The following is a 19,263-nucleotide window of genomic DNA, read 5'->3' as shown; positions in this document are numbered from 1 at the left end:
TGGGGGCTTCAAACGCAATTTAGACAGCTGTAGGAGCAAGCGCCGAAAGCATGAGACTCTAGTGGACCAATCATTATTTTATTACAATGAATCAAACCTCTTATAAAGAAAGCCTGAGGCTCACTGATTGCGTAAAACCGCGATTTTGGTTAGACCTCGTGTAAATAACCGGCCCTAAGAGTCTACAGTGAAGATGCATTTCAACCAGTGCATTTCAAAGCGGTCTTCCCCATCCCTATCCCCTTACGTTCGCATTCGTCAAATACCCCGCGGTTCTAATTTCGCTTGTGCTCTGGACTATGATCTAAAAGGAATTATGAAGTCTGTAAGCAGACTAACCTCATTCTTTACTTACCTTTCAAGACATTTAATTCTACAAGTCAGATTTTATATGCGTAGTATAGCCTGCGTGAGAGCAAAGTGCGATCTTTGGAATCTGAGAATAACAATTGCTACCGAGGAAATGTGATAAATCTGGATAAAGACAAAGACCAGGAAACTGCTTCTTTAATCATAGGAGTGGAGTCAAATAACGAGAAAACAACAAACTTTGGTGGAAATTAAAATTCAAAATAGCCTTGGTATCAAAAAAACTTAGAGAGAGAAAAAACGTCGAGAGAGAGGTATGAGACAACTATTTTTACCTCATGGAACTATCATGAAATGTATAAAAAGCTGAGCTGTAAAAATAAGTGCTATATCTATAGGAACCTGTGAAATTTTTCATTGTTTGTTTTTTGTTTAGTTTTGTTTATTTTTTCACTGTGATTTCCCTCATTTGTACTTTCTTTGACTTCTCTGTTTCCTTTGTTCTACTACACACAACGAACACGAGCCAAACTACGTCATCCATCAGGCAGAAGAGGGCTTTATATAAAACCTTTGTCTCAAAATATCACCATTGCACATGTTGCCTTATTCGAGGTCTTTCTCAAAAAATAAAATACTTAGAATTTCTGTCATTACTAAATAGTTATTGCTTAACAATATGATTTGTTAAAAAAAAATACCTTCAAAAATTATTCTAAATTTCACAATATTTTACCCTTCCTACGAGAAATATAACGAGTGCACAAAATGTCAATTCGAGGCTTCGAAGCTTCAACATCCCAGCCTACCTCTGTGCAACCCATGGGCATTTTACTGTCGTCTGTCCCCGCGAGTGGGAAATTTGAACCTTGCCTGGGTTGGGTGAGAAATTTGAACTGCAACTAACAAGTCTTTCCAGCGGAATAAACGAGTTTTATCTTTAAATATGGCGGCAAAGTTCACTTCGCGGGCAAATGGCTCAGAAGACTGAAAAGGTCTACAGAAAGTCACGGTGGCTAATTTTGCCTTTTTCAAAAAAGTAGACTATTAAATCCCGCACTAAGGTAGGGCATTTGAACAAAGTTTTGGCCTGAAGGGGGGGGGGGGGGGAGGGGGGCGGAAATTTGAACGAGCCAATCTTCAAAAGTCTAATGCCCGGGGGTAGGGAGGAAGATTCTGAATCTTCGAATTGAGCATTACCGCAATCTTCAGTTCACGGAACTGCTCAAGCATATGGAAATTATGGAAAAAAGCTTAGTAACTAGATATGTAAATATCTTTTTAAAAAAACGCTACCTTCACTATTAGTAACACCTCAAAAAAAATCGCAAGATAGTTTTTCTAATTGTGATCGATTATTTACAAATTATAAATTATTATGTCTTAGCATAACTTAACTTAGGTTACGAAGGCCGACGCTCAAAACGGCAGCTTTTTTACTCTTTACGGTGGCCAATTAACGATTTCAACTCAGTTGTTAACACCAAATTACCTACTATACTCTCCCACCAACGCAGCACCACAGTTTCTTTAGAAACTTACCCCTTTATTAACTTAGGGTAGCTAACTTTAAGGAGCTCTTTAAAATACATTTACTTAATCTCTTAAAAAACTCTACTCTCTCATTTAAAAATATTTGAGGTATTCAACTATTAGTTTGAAAATAGTTTCTATTTCAATTGATGTAAGTCTTGCTACAATCACCCTTCCATTCCCTGAATTTACTGTCTAAAACCCCAGTCACACCAAAGCTTAATAAACATGATTGATTTAAAATTGTCTTAAATTGTTTTCTTCATAAAAGCGGCTTAGACTGATGTCGGTCGACTTCAAATACACAGGTTAGCTCTCACTTGAATACTAAGGAGAACTCAGATTTTCATTTCTTTGTTCCTGATTTTCATTCAGTCAAACCCAGTTTTACTAAATATGTTTTGTGATAAGAATACATGAAAGTCATATATTTGTACTGCGGAAAATACATTTTTAAGCAAATGACACACCTTCTCCATCTACGGGTATATAACGAACTCACAACTGACCAGCTCCCAGTTGGCTTGATAGCTCAGTTGGTTAGAGCGCTGCACCGGTATCGCAGAGGTCATGGGTTCGATTCCCGTTCAGGCCTGAATTTTTTTCAGGCCTTATTTCTCAACTGCTTAAGTTGAGTATATACTGCGATGATCTTCATTTGCTTAAAAATGTATTTTCCGCAGTACAAATATATGACTTTCATGTATTCTTATCACACCTTCTCCATCTACGGGTACATAACGAACTCACAATTGACCAGCTCCCAGTTGGCTTGATAGCTCAGTTGGTTAGAGCGCTGCACCGGTATCGCAGAGGTCATGGGTTCGATTCCCGTTCAGGCCTGAATTTTTTTCAGGCCTTATTTCTCAACTGCTTAAGTTGAGTATATACTGCGATGATCTTCATTTGCTTAAAAATGTATTTTCCGCAGTACAAATATATGACTTTCATGTATTCTTATCACACCTTCTCCATCTACGGGTATATAAAGAACTCCCAGTTGGCTTGATAGCTCAGTTGGTTAGAGCGCTGCACCGGTATCGCAGAGGTCATGGGTTCGATTCCCGTTCAGGCCTGAATTTTTTTTCAGGCCTTATTTCTCAACTGCTTAAGTTGAGTATATACTGCGATGATCTTCATTTGCTTAAAAATAAATATGTTTTGTTGGTGTGGTATAAGTCTTACATTCTATTTAAATTGATTATATAAATTCATTTCGTATATTCTGATATCACTTCTATTAATAATAAGAATTATTTTATAACATAATAAGATGACAGAAAAGGCAGAAACAGCCTAGATGCTCCAGTTCATTATAATGCTTGGCTGTGATGCTTAAATTTTGTAATTTACCGTCAAGTAATCTAGTCAATCCTTGAAACTGGTAATTTTCCCACACCAAGATCAATACTTTGTGTGGTGGCGTTGATGCGTTCATAGAGTTCAGAATCTTCGGAAGAGTTTCCTTTTTCATTTGACATATATTGGTAGTCGCAGTGACCATTCGGAAACTAATAATAAAAGGAAGTAAATAAATAATACGAATCAAGGTATTTGGAAAAGATACTTTGCAGGTACTTTGCAGGGCGTGACCACAGCAAAAGCCGGAGAAAAGGGTCGAAGCACGCCGTGTCAAACAGACCCTACGTGAAAAACAGTATCCCCTACCAAAGCTATGTAGCTAAATACTCACTCACTAGGGATACTACAACGTTGTTCAGGTGAGGGTGATCAACATGACAGCCACTTAACGGAGATACCCAGTTTCAAGCTCAACTTTTCTTAGAGACATCTGCACGCAAGTTAGATATGGCAAACTACGCCTGTGAACTTTACGCGCATTTTTCCCTTATTTCATCCACACTAAGTCCTCCCATAAAGATTCCGAAAACGATTTCGCATTTCTAAAACGATTCTAAAACGATTTCACATTTCTTTTTTTTTTTTCTAACGCGCTGATCATTGTGTAAAGAAGTGAAAACGGAGTCTTCCGAAAATGTCGACGTCTAATGTCGCCTTAATCTGAGTTTAAGGGTGTTTTGGCGTGGAAGATAGACGAAACGCAGCAAAAATATATGCGTTGTTTTCATATGAAAACTCAGTAATATGGATAGTTGAGAGCAACATGAAAACGTTGGCGTGGGAGAAAATATTTTGTTTCGTTTCGCATGCGACATAAAGAAAAAAACACAGTTTAAAAAACGCATAAGTTTAGTCTGGGCCTAATAATTAAAAAGGTGCTTTCATTAGGCCAAAAACACACTACTCCCCAAAATTGGTTTCCATCAAATTTAAATTGCATTGTATAATTCCTTACCAAGGGTCCTCCAATTGCAGTCCACAAAGAACTTTTTCGGGCACCAACCCTTTAAAGAAAGGGAAAAATAGTTCATATCACTGAATGAGACTACAATATCTTTGTGAAAAGCTGACGAGAGAAACTACCAGAAGGCATGACCAAAATGGAATGGGCACAAGCAAAAGATACAGAAAGTACATTACACCATTTCCTACATTTTCTAATTATTTCAAATCTAGCGACATCAGTTGGCAAGGTGAGCTTCACCCATGAAACAGATGATTAGGCTGCCAGAAATCTGTTCCTTTCTATCTTTTTTCCTTCTCAATTTCTATCTTTTTTTATTACTTTTTTTCTCACGATATGGAACGATGGTTCTAGATGAGAAAAGATTAAAGCAAATATATACACATACCGTTTCCGTTTGCGTAGATAGGCGATAAACACGCACGCGAGGCTTAACCCACCAACTGTTCCACAGACAATGGCAACAACCTTGAGCACTTTATATGTAGATAAGGTGGGATCAGGTTTTTCGGTAACTGAAAATCAAAGAATTCATGTTTAAAGGGTAATCGGCGAAGAAATTGATACTATGGCCAGGCCTTATGGGGCGCCGAACCAGTCAATATTCCCTCTGTATTTCTGTAACCCAGTTTAATTTTAATACCTTCAACTCGACTTTTTATATGGTCAACTCGACTTTTTATGTGTTCAATTTTTTATTATTTATATGGTCAATTCGACTCTTTATACGGTTAACTCGACTTTTTATATGATCAACGTGGAAATCGAATTGACCTTATAAAAAGTAAACTGGGTCATAGAAATACTGAGGGGATATTTACTGGTTCGGCGCCCTATAAATTTCGGCTATCCCTTGCACTTTTTCGGACTTTTGAACACAAATTCTGTAACTGTAACCTAGTATACCTCTACTTTGGTCATTGTAGACGAGTGACTGAAACATACGTTAAAACACTGAAGGTTAAAACTGGTAAGCGCAACCTTCGTGCCTTTTGTAACCATCTTGATGCATAAAAATTTGCTTAAGGAACAAAAACAACAACCAAACATAAGAATGGAATGTACGCATCACTAATAAAACTTTCTTCACCCATGTAGCTAACTTGTATATGTCGCAATAACATCATCTCTGGAGGGCACAAGTTTAATCCCACTCGAGGCCTAAGTGAAATTTTTCACACCTCTTTTCTGCAAAATCTTTATATTTCTGCAAATACAGTTGATATGTGTGAAGATCGATTCTTTACTAAACAACTACTCATCAAAGAGTAGGCGGCGAAGCGGCGAGGTAAATTGCTACCGCTACTCACCGACACTGAGGTGAATAGTTGTTTTGGGATATACTAAAACAGTGAGATGGTATAGTATATTTATTCCAGCAACGATTACAATATTTTCGTGTGAGAGATTATTCAGCGTTAATTGATTTCCGGTTGACTTTTTGCGATAAGTGACAGATGATTGAACAATAGGATCATATTATATATTTAAAATGAGAGAGACCAGAGCGAAAGACAGAGAACGGTGAGAGAGAGCGGGAGATTAAGTTGATTTTATAAAATAAAAACGTGAAGTTTCGGAACATAGCAGATTCTTTAGTCTCATTTCCGACACAGTGGCACCTCCGACGGGACGCGCGAAGCATGGAGGAACTAACCAAAGAAGCAGAGGCTAAATTGCAGATGTTGCTGTACACTAATGGAAAAACACGTGGCATTGTGGAAAAGGGAAACATAGGAGCGGTCGCGCGACATCGCAACAACCTACAAGCATTAGTAAAAGAAGTAGACGCGCTTAAACTAAAGGTTGAACAGACCATGTTCAAGGCCGGGAAAAGTGCAGAAGACGTTGGAAGTTGGAGCAGCAGCATTGAAGAACCGATCGCCGAAGCTGACGAAGAAGTTTCGCGACTGGAAAAATGGCTCGTGGAGACGAATGGAGAGATCGAACATCGAAAGCACAAGGACGAAGAAGAAAGGAAAGCCCGTGCTCGTGAAGAGGAGCTTAAATTCGAAAGAGAGCAAATGGAGATGAAGCTAGAATTCGAACGCCAACTGGAAGAGACCAAGGCAAAACAGCAACCTGTTGAGAAGGCCAATCAGATTGAACAAAGGACAACAAAGCTACCGAAACTACAGATCACAAAGTTTAATGGGACGTATGAAGCATGGCTGCCGTTCTGGAACAAATTTCAAGCTGAAATTGATAAAGCAAACCTTGCATCTGTGACCAAGTTTGCATACCTAAAAGAGCTGGTAGATCCAAAGGTTCGAGCAGAGATAGACGGACTACCTTTCACAACAGAGGGCTACGAAAGGGCAAAGAATATCCTCATCGGCGAATATGGGAAAACGAGCGAGATCGTGAATGCGTACGTCCAGAACATCGCGAATTTGCCTGTCATTACAGGAACACAACCTGCGCCTATCCACGAATTTTACAAGAAGCTCGTGTACAATGTGCTATCTTTGGAGACACTGGGCAAATTGAAAGACGTCACTGGAAATGTAAGGAGTGTGCTCGACAAACTAAAGGGTGTAAAAGCAGACCTAGTGAGAGGACAAGTGGACTGGCAGGACTGGGACTTCCCACAGTTAATAAAAGCTTTGAAAAGTTGGAAGGAAATCAACCCCATTGGGAGCGGCGCGGATAATGCGGGGAAGCAAGGTGCTAAATTCCGCGATCGCGAGAAAACATTTCACGCAAACGAAACTACGCCAACACAAAGAGGGTGCGTCTACTGTGACGCAACTGACCACAGAGCTGTGAATTGCGACAAGTTTGTGACAGTTGGAGACCGCAGGAAGCAATTAGGACTGAAACAGCTTTGTTTTAACTGCACCGGAAGTCGACACCGTGCTTCTGAGTGCAAATGCCGTTCTGGCTGCCAGATCTGCAGTCGAAGACATCATACGTCGATCTGTGACAAACATACATCGCGAGACCAGCTGATGACCACAACGAGCGCAGAAAGGAAAGGAGTGGTGTATCCTATGGTAACAGTTGACGTGAACGGTGTTAAATGCCGAGCATTGTTGGATACAGGAGCCGGAAGTTCCTACGCTTCATCAACGCTTCTGAACTGTTTACATTTGCGCCCTATCCGTCAACAATTCAAGCGCATTGAAATGATGTTTGGTACTTCAAACAAAGCGATAGACATCTATGGCCTACAAATTCGAAGCGTCGATGGTAAATTCACCTTAGGCAGGGGTCGCACTAGTGCTTTTGGTGTTTGCATTGGACATAGAATCTGTCATAGCATGCTTGCGACAAGTGCGACCCTTTTGTCGCGTCCAGACATAACTATGTCCGAAGGACCTAAAGATCAAACAAGCCGATGTCCTGCCTCAAAGCAGGTCATATCTTGTCTAATGGCCTTAAAATAACAATTTTTTATTTTTCTTCTGTCGTCAACGTCAATCAAATCTGAAATACGGGCAGAAATTGGAGTTTTGCAATTCTGCAAAGGCAACACGTGTGCACTGCTAGCTACAGCTATCGGGTTAAAATTTTAGTCACCGGTTTTCTCTTCAAACGTTTTATCATGGCGAATTTCAACCCAGTAATTGACATCCGTCGACGTCGGTTTAAAGCGGCAAGGGCCAACATTTGCCGTTGGCGAATGTTGTACAATGCGTACAAACCAATAAGGTTTTGTACATTGAACAAATTAAACAGAGATTGAAGAAATGTCGCTAATAAAACTAGCACCAGCCTCATGTCTAAAAATTATATTTGGCGCTCTTTTCGCGCGTGAAATAGAAAGAGTTGACAGACTGGTTTCAAATATCATTTATGTCGCGCAAGTGCGACCTCCATGACTCCCGTGGTGTAAATGTCGCGACATATTTATGGGACAACTTATGACGCGACATAAGAAAAATAAGGCCACAGTGCGACCCCTGCCTTAGAAGCCGAAGTAAACAAAGTCGACCGCAATGAGTTGTTGACATTGGAAAACCCAAAATGCGCAGAAATCGTAGCTCAGTTTTCTCACTTGAAGGGCGTAACCACAAATGATAACGACGAGAAAGCGATGTTGCCTGTTCATCTGATCCTTGGAACAAACGAGTACGCTAAGATCAAAACAGGGGCAAGACCAAGAGTTGGGCGCTCGGGAGAACCAGTAGCAGAATACACGAAGTTCGGCTGGACGATCTTGTCACCTGGAACAGAGTTGGATCTCAGTAACATGTTGTTAACGCAGACCTCCGCAATTGATTACGAAGAATTGTGCAAGTTAGACGTCTTGGGGTTGAAGGACAATCCAAGTGGAGACCAGGAAATCGTTTACGAAGAATTCAAAGAGCAACTAACTAGGAGTTCAGAAGGCTGGTACGAGACGAACTTGCCCTGGAAAGGAAATCACCCCCCCCCCCCTACCGAACAATCACACTGGAAGTTTAAAACGTCTCAAAAATATCGTGCGGAAGTTAGAGATACAAGGCGAGCTGGAGAGGTACAACGACATTATCCAGACTCAACTGAGCCAAGGGATCGTAGAACACGCTGACGAGGTGGTCAAGGACGGAAAAGAGTTCTACATTCCTCATAAAGCGGTCGTGCGCGAGAATGCAGAATCTACAAAGATACGCATTGTTTATGATGCTTCTGCAAGAGCTAATGCAAGTGTCCCCTCACTCAACGAGTGCCTCGAAATCGGCCCTCCACTACAAAACCAGCTTTGGAACGTGCTGGTACGAAATAGGTTCTATCCCGTGGCAATAGCTGGCGACTTAAAACAAGCATTTTTGCAAATTCGCGTCCGAAGAGAAGACCGAGATGCCTTACGCTTTCATTGGACAAAGGATCTGGCAAGCAAACAAGTAGAAACCTTGCGATTCACTCGAGTACTCTTTGGTTTGGCACCGTCTCCATTCCTCTTGGCCGCAGTTATCAAAGAACATCTACAGCGATACAAAATGGTGAACCCGGAATTAGTAGAGGAGATAGAGCGCAGTATGTACGTGGATGATTTAATCAGTGGTGGGGAGACAACAGAACGAGCGTTAGAAATCAAGATGACAGCCACGACCATCTTTGGTGAGGCGACCTTCAAGCTGCACAAGTGGCATTCCAACGATCGGGAACTAGAAGTTGAAACTGCGACTGTAGATGAAGAAAGTCAGAGTTACGCCAAACAACAACTGGGAACCAGAAAGGGCGAATCAAAACTGCTAGGAGTCCCCTGGGACAAAGGAAAGGACGAAATTCAAGTCAGCTTCCCGATTTCAACCGCTGAGCCGACAAAAAGAGGTATTCTTGGAAAAGTCGCAAAAATCTACGATCCACTCGGTCTGGCTTCACCCGTGACCCTCTCTGGAAAAATGCTCTACAGAGATGCCTGCGACACGAAGATCGCATGGGATAGGCCCTTACCAAGTGACTTACAAGCCAAAACAGAAGGAAAGGCCTATCTTGCATTGTACGCGTGCAGTCTTACCCGAGGATTATTCCTGGAAGTACTACCAAACCTGGCAACCAGTGAATTCCTAAGAAGTCTAAAACGGCTCATCGCGCGCCGTGGGCGTCCGAAGAAGATATATTCCGACAATGGCAAAACCTTTGTTGGCGCCGAGAAGTGGCTCAAACAAGTTATGCGTGACGAGAAGACACAAGATTACTTAGCACATGAGAACATCAAGTGGCAATTCAACCTCAGCCGCGCCGCTTGGTGGGGAGGACAGTTCGAGCGCCTCATCGCACTGGTAAAAACAGCTTTAAACAAGACTATCGGATGCGGAATGTTGACCTGGACAGAGCTGTGTGAAGTGGTACTGGATGTGGAGATTGCTTTGAATAATCGCCCTTTATGTTACGTCGAAGACGACATACAGTTACCCGTGCTTACCCCTAACTCACTGCTATTTCTTCGATCAAACCAGCTGCCAGAACTGGAACCACACCATCTAAGAGAATTTGATCTGCCTAGAAGAGCTAAATATTTGCGAAGGTGCAAGCAGGCTTTGTGGACCAGGTGGACTACAGAATATTTACGAGGGTTGAGAGAACGACACCGGATGAAACACAAGGGTCAAACCACGCCCTTGGCGAAAGGAGAGGTAGTCATCATCAAGGACGAGGAACGAAATCGCAATAAATGGAAAATTGGAATCGTGGAAGATCTGATTCCGGGACGAGACGGAATCGTTCGAGCTGCCAAACTTCGAGCGGGGAAAGGAACACTTGAACGGGCGGTACAACACCTTTACCCACTGGAGCTGTCCTGCGATCGGGAGAATGTACAGGCTCCTCTGCAGCTCAACCCCTTAGCCCCGACATTCAGGCCCAGGAGGGATGCAGCGGTAGCCGCTCGTTATCGCATTCAAGATGCGAACATTGATGCCGATTAGAGATATTTAGGAACACTGAACTGATATACTGGACTAACTTTCTGTTTCGTTCATTGAATTTCAAATTTTATCGAGCGCGCCATTCTAGTGTTTTTCTCCGTTGAGAAAAACAGGGGAGTGTGTGAGAGATTATTCAGCGTTAATTGATTTCCGGTTGACTTTTTGCGATAAGTGACAGATGATTGAACAATAGGATCATATTATATATTTAAAATGAGAGAGACCAGAGCGAAAGACAGAGAACGGTGAGAGAGAGCGGGAGATTAAGTTGATTTTATAAAATAAAAACGTGAAGTTTCGGAACATAGCAGATTCTTTAGTCTCATTTCCGACATTCGGGCACAAATCCGGCGCGTTGCTCGGAGGTGAATAGCAAAGTATATTCAGAGTTTGGTTAGCCAATCAGAGCGAGGCTTCAACACTATCCACCGTTTTAATATATACCGGTAATAATTTAAATTTCACAAACCTTTTGTATTGACCTCATCGCTTGGCACTGAATTGATGATGCACAACTCATTGCTTGCCCATTTACAACCTACAGCCGTACAAATAGCAACCATTGCTGAGTAATTCCTGTGTGGTTGAAGACCGTTCAATTTTACTTCCAGTGTATCCGAGCCATTGGATCCTTCCTGTAACTCCTTCAGAGATGTTTTGACTCTTTCAGTAGTGTTACCATAAGAAACCAAAAACTCACGAGGTATACCATTCCAAGTGTTGACCGGCGGGACCTGTGTAAAAAGCAAAGTTAAAATGATAAACAAAATTAGGATAAGCAGGTTCATGTAATAAAGTACAGTCGAATCTGTATTATTCCCCACGGGGTATAGCGGGATGAAAATTAAATACATCTATGAACTTCGTAATATAGAGTCTCTGTGGCTCAGTGGTAGAGCATCGGAGCGCGGAACCTGAAAGGTTCGATCCCTCTTGGGGACTCAGAATTTTTTCTTTGTCCTACGCTCGTGACAAGACGAAACACCTTTATCTATAACTATACAGTACTGCTAATTCTCTCTACGCATCAGATCTCTGAAGATAAAGATTTCACGAAGGAAGAGGATCAAAAATGAGGAACTTGGCGATATGGGTCTGTCAACAACATGAAAGTAGGGGTGATGAAAACTGAAAACCCTGTTGAGGATAAAGGTACTAGATTGCCAACAGTCCCTACGTTATTCCCATGATCTATTATACAATCAAGTCAACTTTGCAAGGTAAACAATAAAGAAAACGTTCTAGCTTCTTGTTTTTCGCTAATTTCTTATGACCTGTGCAACAAAATACACTGGATTGGAGGGACTGCTAAAAGTCGATCCAAAATGAGCATTCACACGAATTATATTTGGCTCTTATTTTGTGTAGAAGACAAAGTAGCCATATTACAATAGAGAATGGGTTATAACCATTTCACTTCCGGCAGTGACCAAGATATACTTTCTACTTACAAAATCAATAGAATATCAAGCAGACAAGTGAAATGAATATTGAAAAATATCAATTAGGAGATTATCATCTGATCCAATACCAAATTCTCCATACGAAAATCGCAAGCAATGTACAGCAGACAGTATGGAGAATCACTAAAGAGATCTTGGCAGTGGAAGGGTTAATGAGGCATTGTTCTATTGTGATCTGTTCTGTGTCTTCTACAACATTAAGGAACCTTAAATTCTAATTCTAACATCCATAACCTGTGAAGCTGTTTAATATGTAAAACAGAACAAAGTTAATTAAATTCAGTAGCTTTAATTTAACCTTTTACTTTCCAAAAAGTTCTCCAATTTTTTAAACAGATTACAGAAAGAAAAAATAGTTGTTTACCTTAAACTCAATAGTCACACTATGTGACAACCTATTGTTTGCCTGACACCTCGTTGGAGCCTCACTTGGAACTACAACATAAACAAACATTATGATAGTGTTGGAAAAAAACTATTTAGTCAAAACATTTCCTGTTCAGCATATGCACATGCATGTAGTTAACATACAATGTTTCACTGTAAACATCTATAATGCTTGTTGGGCTGTTAGTAACAGTAAGTGTTTCAATAAGAAACTCAATGTCATCTGCTAAACTAACCAAATTCACTACTGAAACCATTATTGCATTTTGGTCCCTCAGGTTTACATGGGTTTTAATAAAAGTCAGTTGCCAGAAATCAACCACCACCTCAACTTCCACCATCAACAGCTACTTAGTTGAGGTGGTAAAAGCAATTGAAATGCCTGATTTACCCCCCATTCCAGCTCAGGCTGATAATTAGTAGTAGATTTATTGGCCACTGTAGAGAGTTTCTAAGGCTCACGTTTGGAGCATCAGCCCTTTTATGTAACACTTTGAATGTCAGCTTTAGAAATTCTTTAATCAAATTAGTTGATAAAACCAAATTATCTCTTCATACTGCTCCATCGATGCAGCACCCCAGTTTCTTTAGAAACTTACCCCCTTTATTCAGGCTGGTAATAGCTTGTTTTAACTTTGAACTCTTATTGTCTCCTTATACTGATAAGCCAGTAAGACTATTGTTTACCATTCTTCTGATTGTCTGTTGTGATTATGTTCCTTTTGGTATAACAAAACTTGATGGAAAAACATTTTAACCCTTTAACTCCCAGATCAAATTTGTAATTCTCCTTACTATCAACCATACAATTCTTAGGATGTTGATTCAGAGAATTCAGTATTGGATCAACTAATTATTCCCAAATTGATATTTTTCTTTATTCTCATCACTCATCTGGTTAATATGGTATTGATATTGTAAGGAGAAATTCACAAGTTTCACAATCAAGAACCAGAGAAGAGTTAAATTTCAATGCAGAAAAAATAAATGTATATTTGGAATTAAATAAAAAATACACACACAATCCTTCCTTACTTCCTTCTTTGGACTTCACTTGAGCAATCACAGGAGGACCTTTTGTGTCCGGATCAGCTGCCATGCTGCAGGTTATTTGGAAACTATATCTTGCAAAGTGTACAGCATTGTCACTGAAGGAAGTGTTATCTCTAACTACTTTAGAGTATCTGGTTCCCTTTCAAAACAAAATTACACAGTCAAACTAATGCAGCTATAGTTAACCAATGTCATATAAAAATCAATATAAATAATAACTCAAGATCATATTCAATGAGTTTAAGATTTGAATTTAATTTCCTGCACTATATATACACTATATATACTTAAACAGTGGAAGGCACACTCTGATTGGTTACTCAAACTCCAAAGATCCTTCACCATTCACCCCTCAAGTAACTCACAAGGGATTTGTGTTAATGCTCCTCAAAAGGTTGATTCAAATCATGATGGGAGAGCAATTTGCTGTTAATTCTACTAAGGAGGAAAACTATTATAGCTCTGAAAAGCCAATATTTCTTTTAAATTTGATGTTAAGTTGTTTGTAAATGTTCCTCAAAGCTTGTTGGTTTCCTCTAGCTTTGGTCTAAGAAAACTGCTAGTTTCTCAGATAAATATCAGAGCTTGTAATCCATCAAATACTTTTGCTCACATGTGATTGGTCTAGATGCATCTTGTCACCAAATGTGCCCCAGCTAAAACTGAGGAATATCCAAGAATAAATTCAATGTGATATTCTTCAATTTTCAAACCTCATTTTCACTATGACATAAGTCTTTGTTTGAAATTTCATTCAAGATGAGAGTGTTTTGTGCTTGTTTCAGAAGAAGGGACATGATTTTCTTGTTCATAAAAAAGTTCATTTTACAGTTGTATGCTTGGTTGCCAAGTGTTTGAATAGGAGTGAGGCTAGGGGTGACCTTGTTGTGATATAAACTTTACTGCTTTTCAAATGTAGATGACTTTTTTTTATCATACTAACTAGATACTGTTCTCTATCACAACATGGTCAACTTCAGCCTCACTCCAAATCAAAGGCTTGGCAACTAAGTACACAACTGTAAAATGGCCCATTGTACCAGAGAACACTGAAAAGAGATTTATCACATGCATTTAACAGTAACCACTTGGAGAGTATTTTTTCCCAGGTGTTGCAAAAATATTTGAGGGATAATAAACACAGAAGACTTCATTTGGGGTGAAATATCGTTGTATATTAGTCCTTGGAAATTGTCTGTTCCTCAAAGCTCACTGAGTTTTCCTCAAGCTTCATTCACAGAAAAAAGTTAGCATCTTGGAACAGATTATGTCCACAGACAAATATCCGTGAATATTTTTGTGCCAAATGGAGGATATTGTAAATGTATAATTCCAAACCAAGTAGAGGCTATTCTTTACATTACAATATAGTTCAATAATCTTTAACCATAATTCTCCTGAAGGACTTAATGACCTATGAAAATCTCCTGTAAATTTTAGAATTGTATACAATGCTAAATACCTGGCCTGTTAGTATCCGAGTGAAATTGTAAGTGATGAGGTAATCCAAAGGAACTTTGCTCTTCACCAGGCGTGGGTGATCCCATGTTAGTGTAAAAGAGTCCCTTGTTGACACAGCTTTCACATTCTCCAGAGGGGGACACATCTCTTTGGTTAAGAAAATCACAATAAAAGCATTTCATCATCATACTTGTATCACTTTATTGTGGGTATCTTCTTTATTAATTAACATTGATTTAAAGAACTATTAATCTCTTGTGCTGTGATAATGTTTCATACCACAGCTGATTTAAAAATAGATAATTTCAAACAAAACTCACCATGATGTTTTAAATTCCAGTGCTTGGGAAGTGTAGTTTCTACTGTTCCAAACTGATTTTTAGAGATTACTTTGGCACAGAAAATGTCACACCTGATTCCTTGATTCTTGCAAGGAACATCAAAATTCTCTATAACGTCCTCTCCCACTTGACATGATAATGTTTCATTGAGATACCTAGGTATTTGCTTACAATATGCTTGACTGTCAAACACACAGCTCCAAGTAGTACTATCATAGTGCATACTGACAAAAAGTTCATAAGTCACATTTACTTCCTGAGCACTCCATTGTACACTCAACACTTGCGGCACTGGGAGTCCATAAACATCCACAAGCTTCACCAATTTTTGGGTGATCTCTTTTGGTTTCACTGTAAGGATTATAACATATCAACCCTTTAACTTCTATGACAGACTAGCATCTAATTTCTCCCTACAATATCAACCCTGAATCAAGCATCAACCCTTTTACTCCCGAGATCTAATTAGTAATTCTCCTTTCTATCTGTCATACAATTCTTATGATGTTAGTTCAGAGAATTTGGTATTGGATCAACTAATAATTCCATAATTGATATTCTTCTCTATTCTCATCACCTACCTGCTTGACATTGTATTGATATTGTAAGGAGAAATTCTGTCTTGGTCACTTGTGGGAGTGAAAGGGTTAAAGGTCACAAGAATAATTAGAAAAAATACATTTAATGATCACCAACTAAAGAAGTTCCTGATTTTTCAATTAATTCTTCTTATCAGCTCCTTAGGATGTGTATAGAACATTATGGAAAAAATGCACCCTGATGTTAGGTTGTGCAGGGTTAAAAATGACTTAAAACTAAATAAATTAAGTCTAGACCTAAATTATAAATCTCTTTGTTATTATAAGCTCTAACTGAAAAGAACTAAAAGTAGAAAAACCAAAACTTAAAAGTTTTATGTTGCTGCCAGTAAATTCAATTTATACTTCATAAAAAATCTTTTACAGCCCTTTACTGCCACATTATGACCAATCATACCATTCAAATTTGTAATCAGCTAGTACCAAAGTGAATGTCATTTGACAATTTGTGACCAAAGGGCAAATAAAATAATTTTATCAAAGTCCTGTCAATTTTTACCATGTAACCCATGTGCGTATATTAATCTATTGGGGTTGCAAGACTAGTATGAAGTGTCATGAGTTATAGTACAATGGTTGTGAGCATTCAGTCTCATTAAATAAATATAACTGCAAAGTCAAGTATAGTTGTACAGTACAAATTCATATTTTATAGTACATACCTCCTATTATGACTCTAACTTGATGAAACGTAATAATAGGAAGCTTTGAAGAATTACTGAACACTCCACAAATATAAACTCCAGTGTCTGCGAACTGGGTGTGATTTCTCCTCAGTTGTAAAGTGCTGTTATCAATCGTGCGGGTGAAACAGCTTGGTATCAGTGTATTGTTATGTTTCCATGCCAAGAAGTGTTTCGATGTAGTCTTCTTGAGTGTCCAATTGACAGTACAGTTCAGCTCAAGAGCGTAACTGTTGGCAGTGTAAATTACATCTTGGAAATCTTTCAACTGAAAGGAGAGTTCATCTGAAACAAATGCAAAAGTATGCCACATGCAAGACATTGGACCCTGCGCTTTCACTAATTAAGCTAAAATTAATCACTTTCTAGTTAAACTGTGGAACTTTGATACAGCGCAATTACTAATTTTCTAAAAATACCATAGATCAAGATGAGCTGAATCAAAGAACTATGTGTTACATCTGTGAAATGAAATTTATTGATAACACATGGTTATTATGCCAAAACTTCCTTTAGGACTCAATGTGACATTCAGTTATTTATCTCTCCTTGTTTTATTAGGTGAGTTCTGACATTTGCTCCCAGCTGAGGATCATATTGTTTCTAGACCAACGAAACGTCCACTGATCCCGTCTGAAAAAGCTAGTACGTAATTATGATTTTAAATTATTAATTAAATAACATTGTTGATACAACCCTGCAGTCTTCACATGTCAATTTTACTATGATGTATTTTCCCTCCGAAAAAGATGCAATCAAAGTGATCTTATCTACCAAGGCCGCATAAGAGCTCAAAATGGTAACTAATTTATCTGAAGGTGTAACAGCAAAAAGTTAATCTTTTCGCTGACACAATTAAAATATGCTCACATGCCCAACTGGCGACATTGGACTATTGTACGATCGCATGATTTACGAATGATTCGGAAGACGAAAATAATGCGTTTTCAAACATAACTATAGTAAAATCGACTGTCCGAGTTGGGAATTACACACATTAAGAAAATGAAAGTAAGATCAATTAACATGTATCGGCATGCGAATGAAAATCGCTTTTCTATACCAAAGCTAACAATTTACCTCATTAAAGTTGAGATGAAATGGATCTAATAAACGTGCAGACGTTAGCGTTTATTTTTTTCTGACGGAAAGAAATTGATTGAGAAATTGACGGATTAAGGGAAATTGCACATCAACTGGACTGTTCATTTGATTAGACTCCGTAGGCATCGTATAAAGTTCGACCGCTCCCGAAAACCATTTCCGTGTGCGTGATTAGAGACGCTAGTTCCAAACAAACACAGAAAACTTACCTCCCTCCTTTGTCTCTAAACAATTCACATTTCGAATTGCTCCAATAAGTAAGAACAAAAAGAGGCTTGTCAGGACTCTCATTAGCATATCATGCTCACAACATACTCTGCTTCCATTGAATTTTCGCCGCCATGTTTGTACGACACGAGAACCAATCGGAGCGACGAAAATTCTTAGAAAACCAAAACTTCCGGCCTTCCAAGAAGGTGAATGTGCAAGATCGGCGTTTTTAGCCGTTTTCAGAAGAAACACTGGCATGTCTGCCTTCCTTGGAACTACTCATTTGGTAACTTTTATACTTTTCATAAAGTGTGTTCCAGGTAAGCCTTAGATGCTGTCAGTGTACTAAGAAAGTTCATTGATACACCATGCATGTACTGCTAGGGTAAGCTCGTGACTTCTCGAAAGTACCACGAGATCGCATTGTGAATGTTATCAAATTTCAGTCGCAGTCGAAAGGTCAGTTCTCTTGAAATCGCGTGTTTTTTCTTACGTTAGATATACGCGGCAAGTGTCATTGTAGTGTTAGTGGAAATAAACCTCTCGGCGTTTCCATGGTTGTTAACGTATTATCCGTACTAACCAGTTTCGAGACGTATAACATATGCACCTGAGTGTGGAGTTTTGATTTTCGGTCTATGTAATTTATGATGGATACTGAAGCTGAATTCCTTCGAGTATGGAAGTCATTTCGATTCAAGGTGATTTTAGTTTTGTAGTTTTTAGTGCATTGGTTAAATTACTCAACGGTAATTTCGAAAAAAAAAGGCAAATGGCGCTTTCGAACAACACCGAACAAAACACAATTTGCTATAAATAGTATATATCAAATGGTTTTGATACGTCGCAGTTTGAAGGAGTCATTATTTTAGGGACAGTGGTGAATCTTGTTCGGCATGTGCATTTTATGAACGAGCCCGCATTATATCTTCCATCATAATATACATTTACAATTAACTCACAAGAAATTATCACCTGACAAAGTACTGTTTTTCTCAAACGTACACAACTTTCCGGGACTATTCATGGTAAAATTTCCGCATAGCCCCATACTATTGTAAAACAAATCTGGTTTCCCAATGGCAATGTATTGTTTTTGTCATTGTTTTCTCAATCCAAGAATTGAATGCATAATGTAGTATGGGGCTGTGCGGAAATTTTTACCCTATTGCATTCCTACACGCTCTTTGTGTCAAGTCTGGCGTAACACCATGAATTAAACAAAGCTAAGACCTTCACATCTATTTGTCTCTACATGCACTGCCCCCTTACATCAAGATCAGGCTAGTAAATGGGTAATTGTGAAGAAGAGCTCCCCAAAAAACCTTTCGGCCAACTGTCAGTCAACTGTTAGCCGACAGTTGACCGACAGGTTACTGACAGTCTACCGACAGCATTGTCAGCCGACAGTCGGCCGACAGGTTTTTTGGGGAGCTCT

At 39.2% G+C, this 19,263-nt stretch overlaps 2 protein-coding genes across 9 annotated transcripts in view; one reads left to right on the top strand and one right to left on the bottom strand.

The window, feature by feature from the left end:
• Positions 1-848: 848 nt before the first annotated feature.
• LOC113685145 (uncharacterized) lies at positions 849-18,083 on the bottom strand. Its single transcript, XM_027202625.2, has 10 exons — positions 17,825-18,083; positions 16,491-16,796; positions 15,209-15,580; positions 14,890-15,035; positions 13,410-13,566; positions 12,352-12,422; positions 10,994-11,258; positions 4,557-4,683; positions 4,160-4,208; positions 849-3,353 (listed from the first exon to the last, which is right to left on the bottom strand). Exons 1-10 carry the CDS (start codon positions 18,081-18,083, stop codon positions 3,207-3,209), a joined length of 1,899 nt encoding a protein of 632 aa, XP_027058426.2. The 3' UTR covers positions 849-3,206.
• LOC113685146 (uncharacterized) overlaps positions 18,004-19,263 on the top strand; it is a 13,638-nt gene continuing 12,378 nt past the window's right edge. For 4 of the 8 annotated variants that reach the window (XM_089195874.1, XM_089195872.1, XM_089195873.1 and 1 more), the window contains exons 1-2: positions 18,004-18,145; positions 18,324-18,526. In XM_089195874.1, coding sequence (XP_089052000.1) covers positions 18,505-18,526 — 22 coding nt within the window. In that variant the 5' untranslated portion in view covers positions 18,004-18,145; positions 18,324-18,504. The remainder of the gene's footprint in view (positions 18,146-18,323; positions 18,527-19,263) is intronic. The other 4 variants (XM_089195869.1, XM_089195867.1, XM_089195868.1 and 1 more) reach the window with 2 other exon arrangements.

Source organism: Pocillopora damicornis, chromosome 2, assembly GCF_964200805.1.
Source record: "Pocillopora damicornis chromosome 2, jaPocDami1.2, whole genome shotgun sequence".
NCBI classification, from domain to species: domain Eukaryota; kingdom Metazoa; phylum Cnidaria; class Anthozoa; order Scleractinia; family Pocilloporidae; genus Pocillopora; species Pocillopora damicornis.
This window is presented reverse-complemented; position numbering and strand designations above follow the sequence as displayed.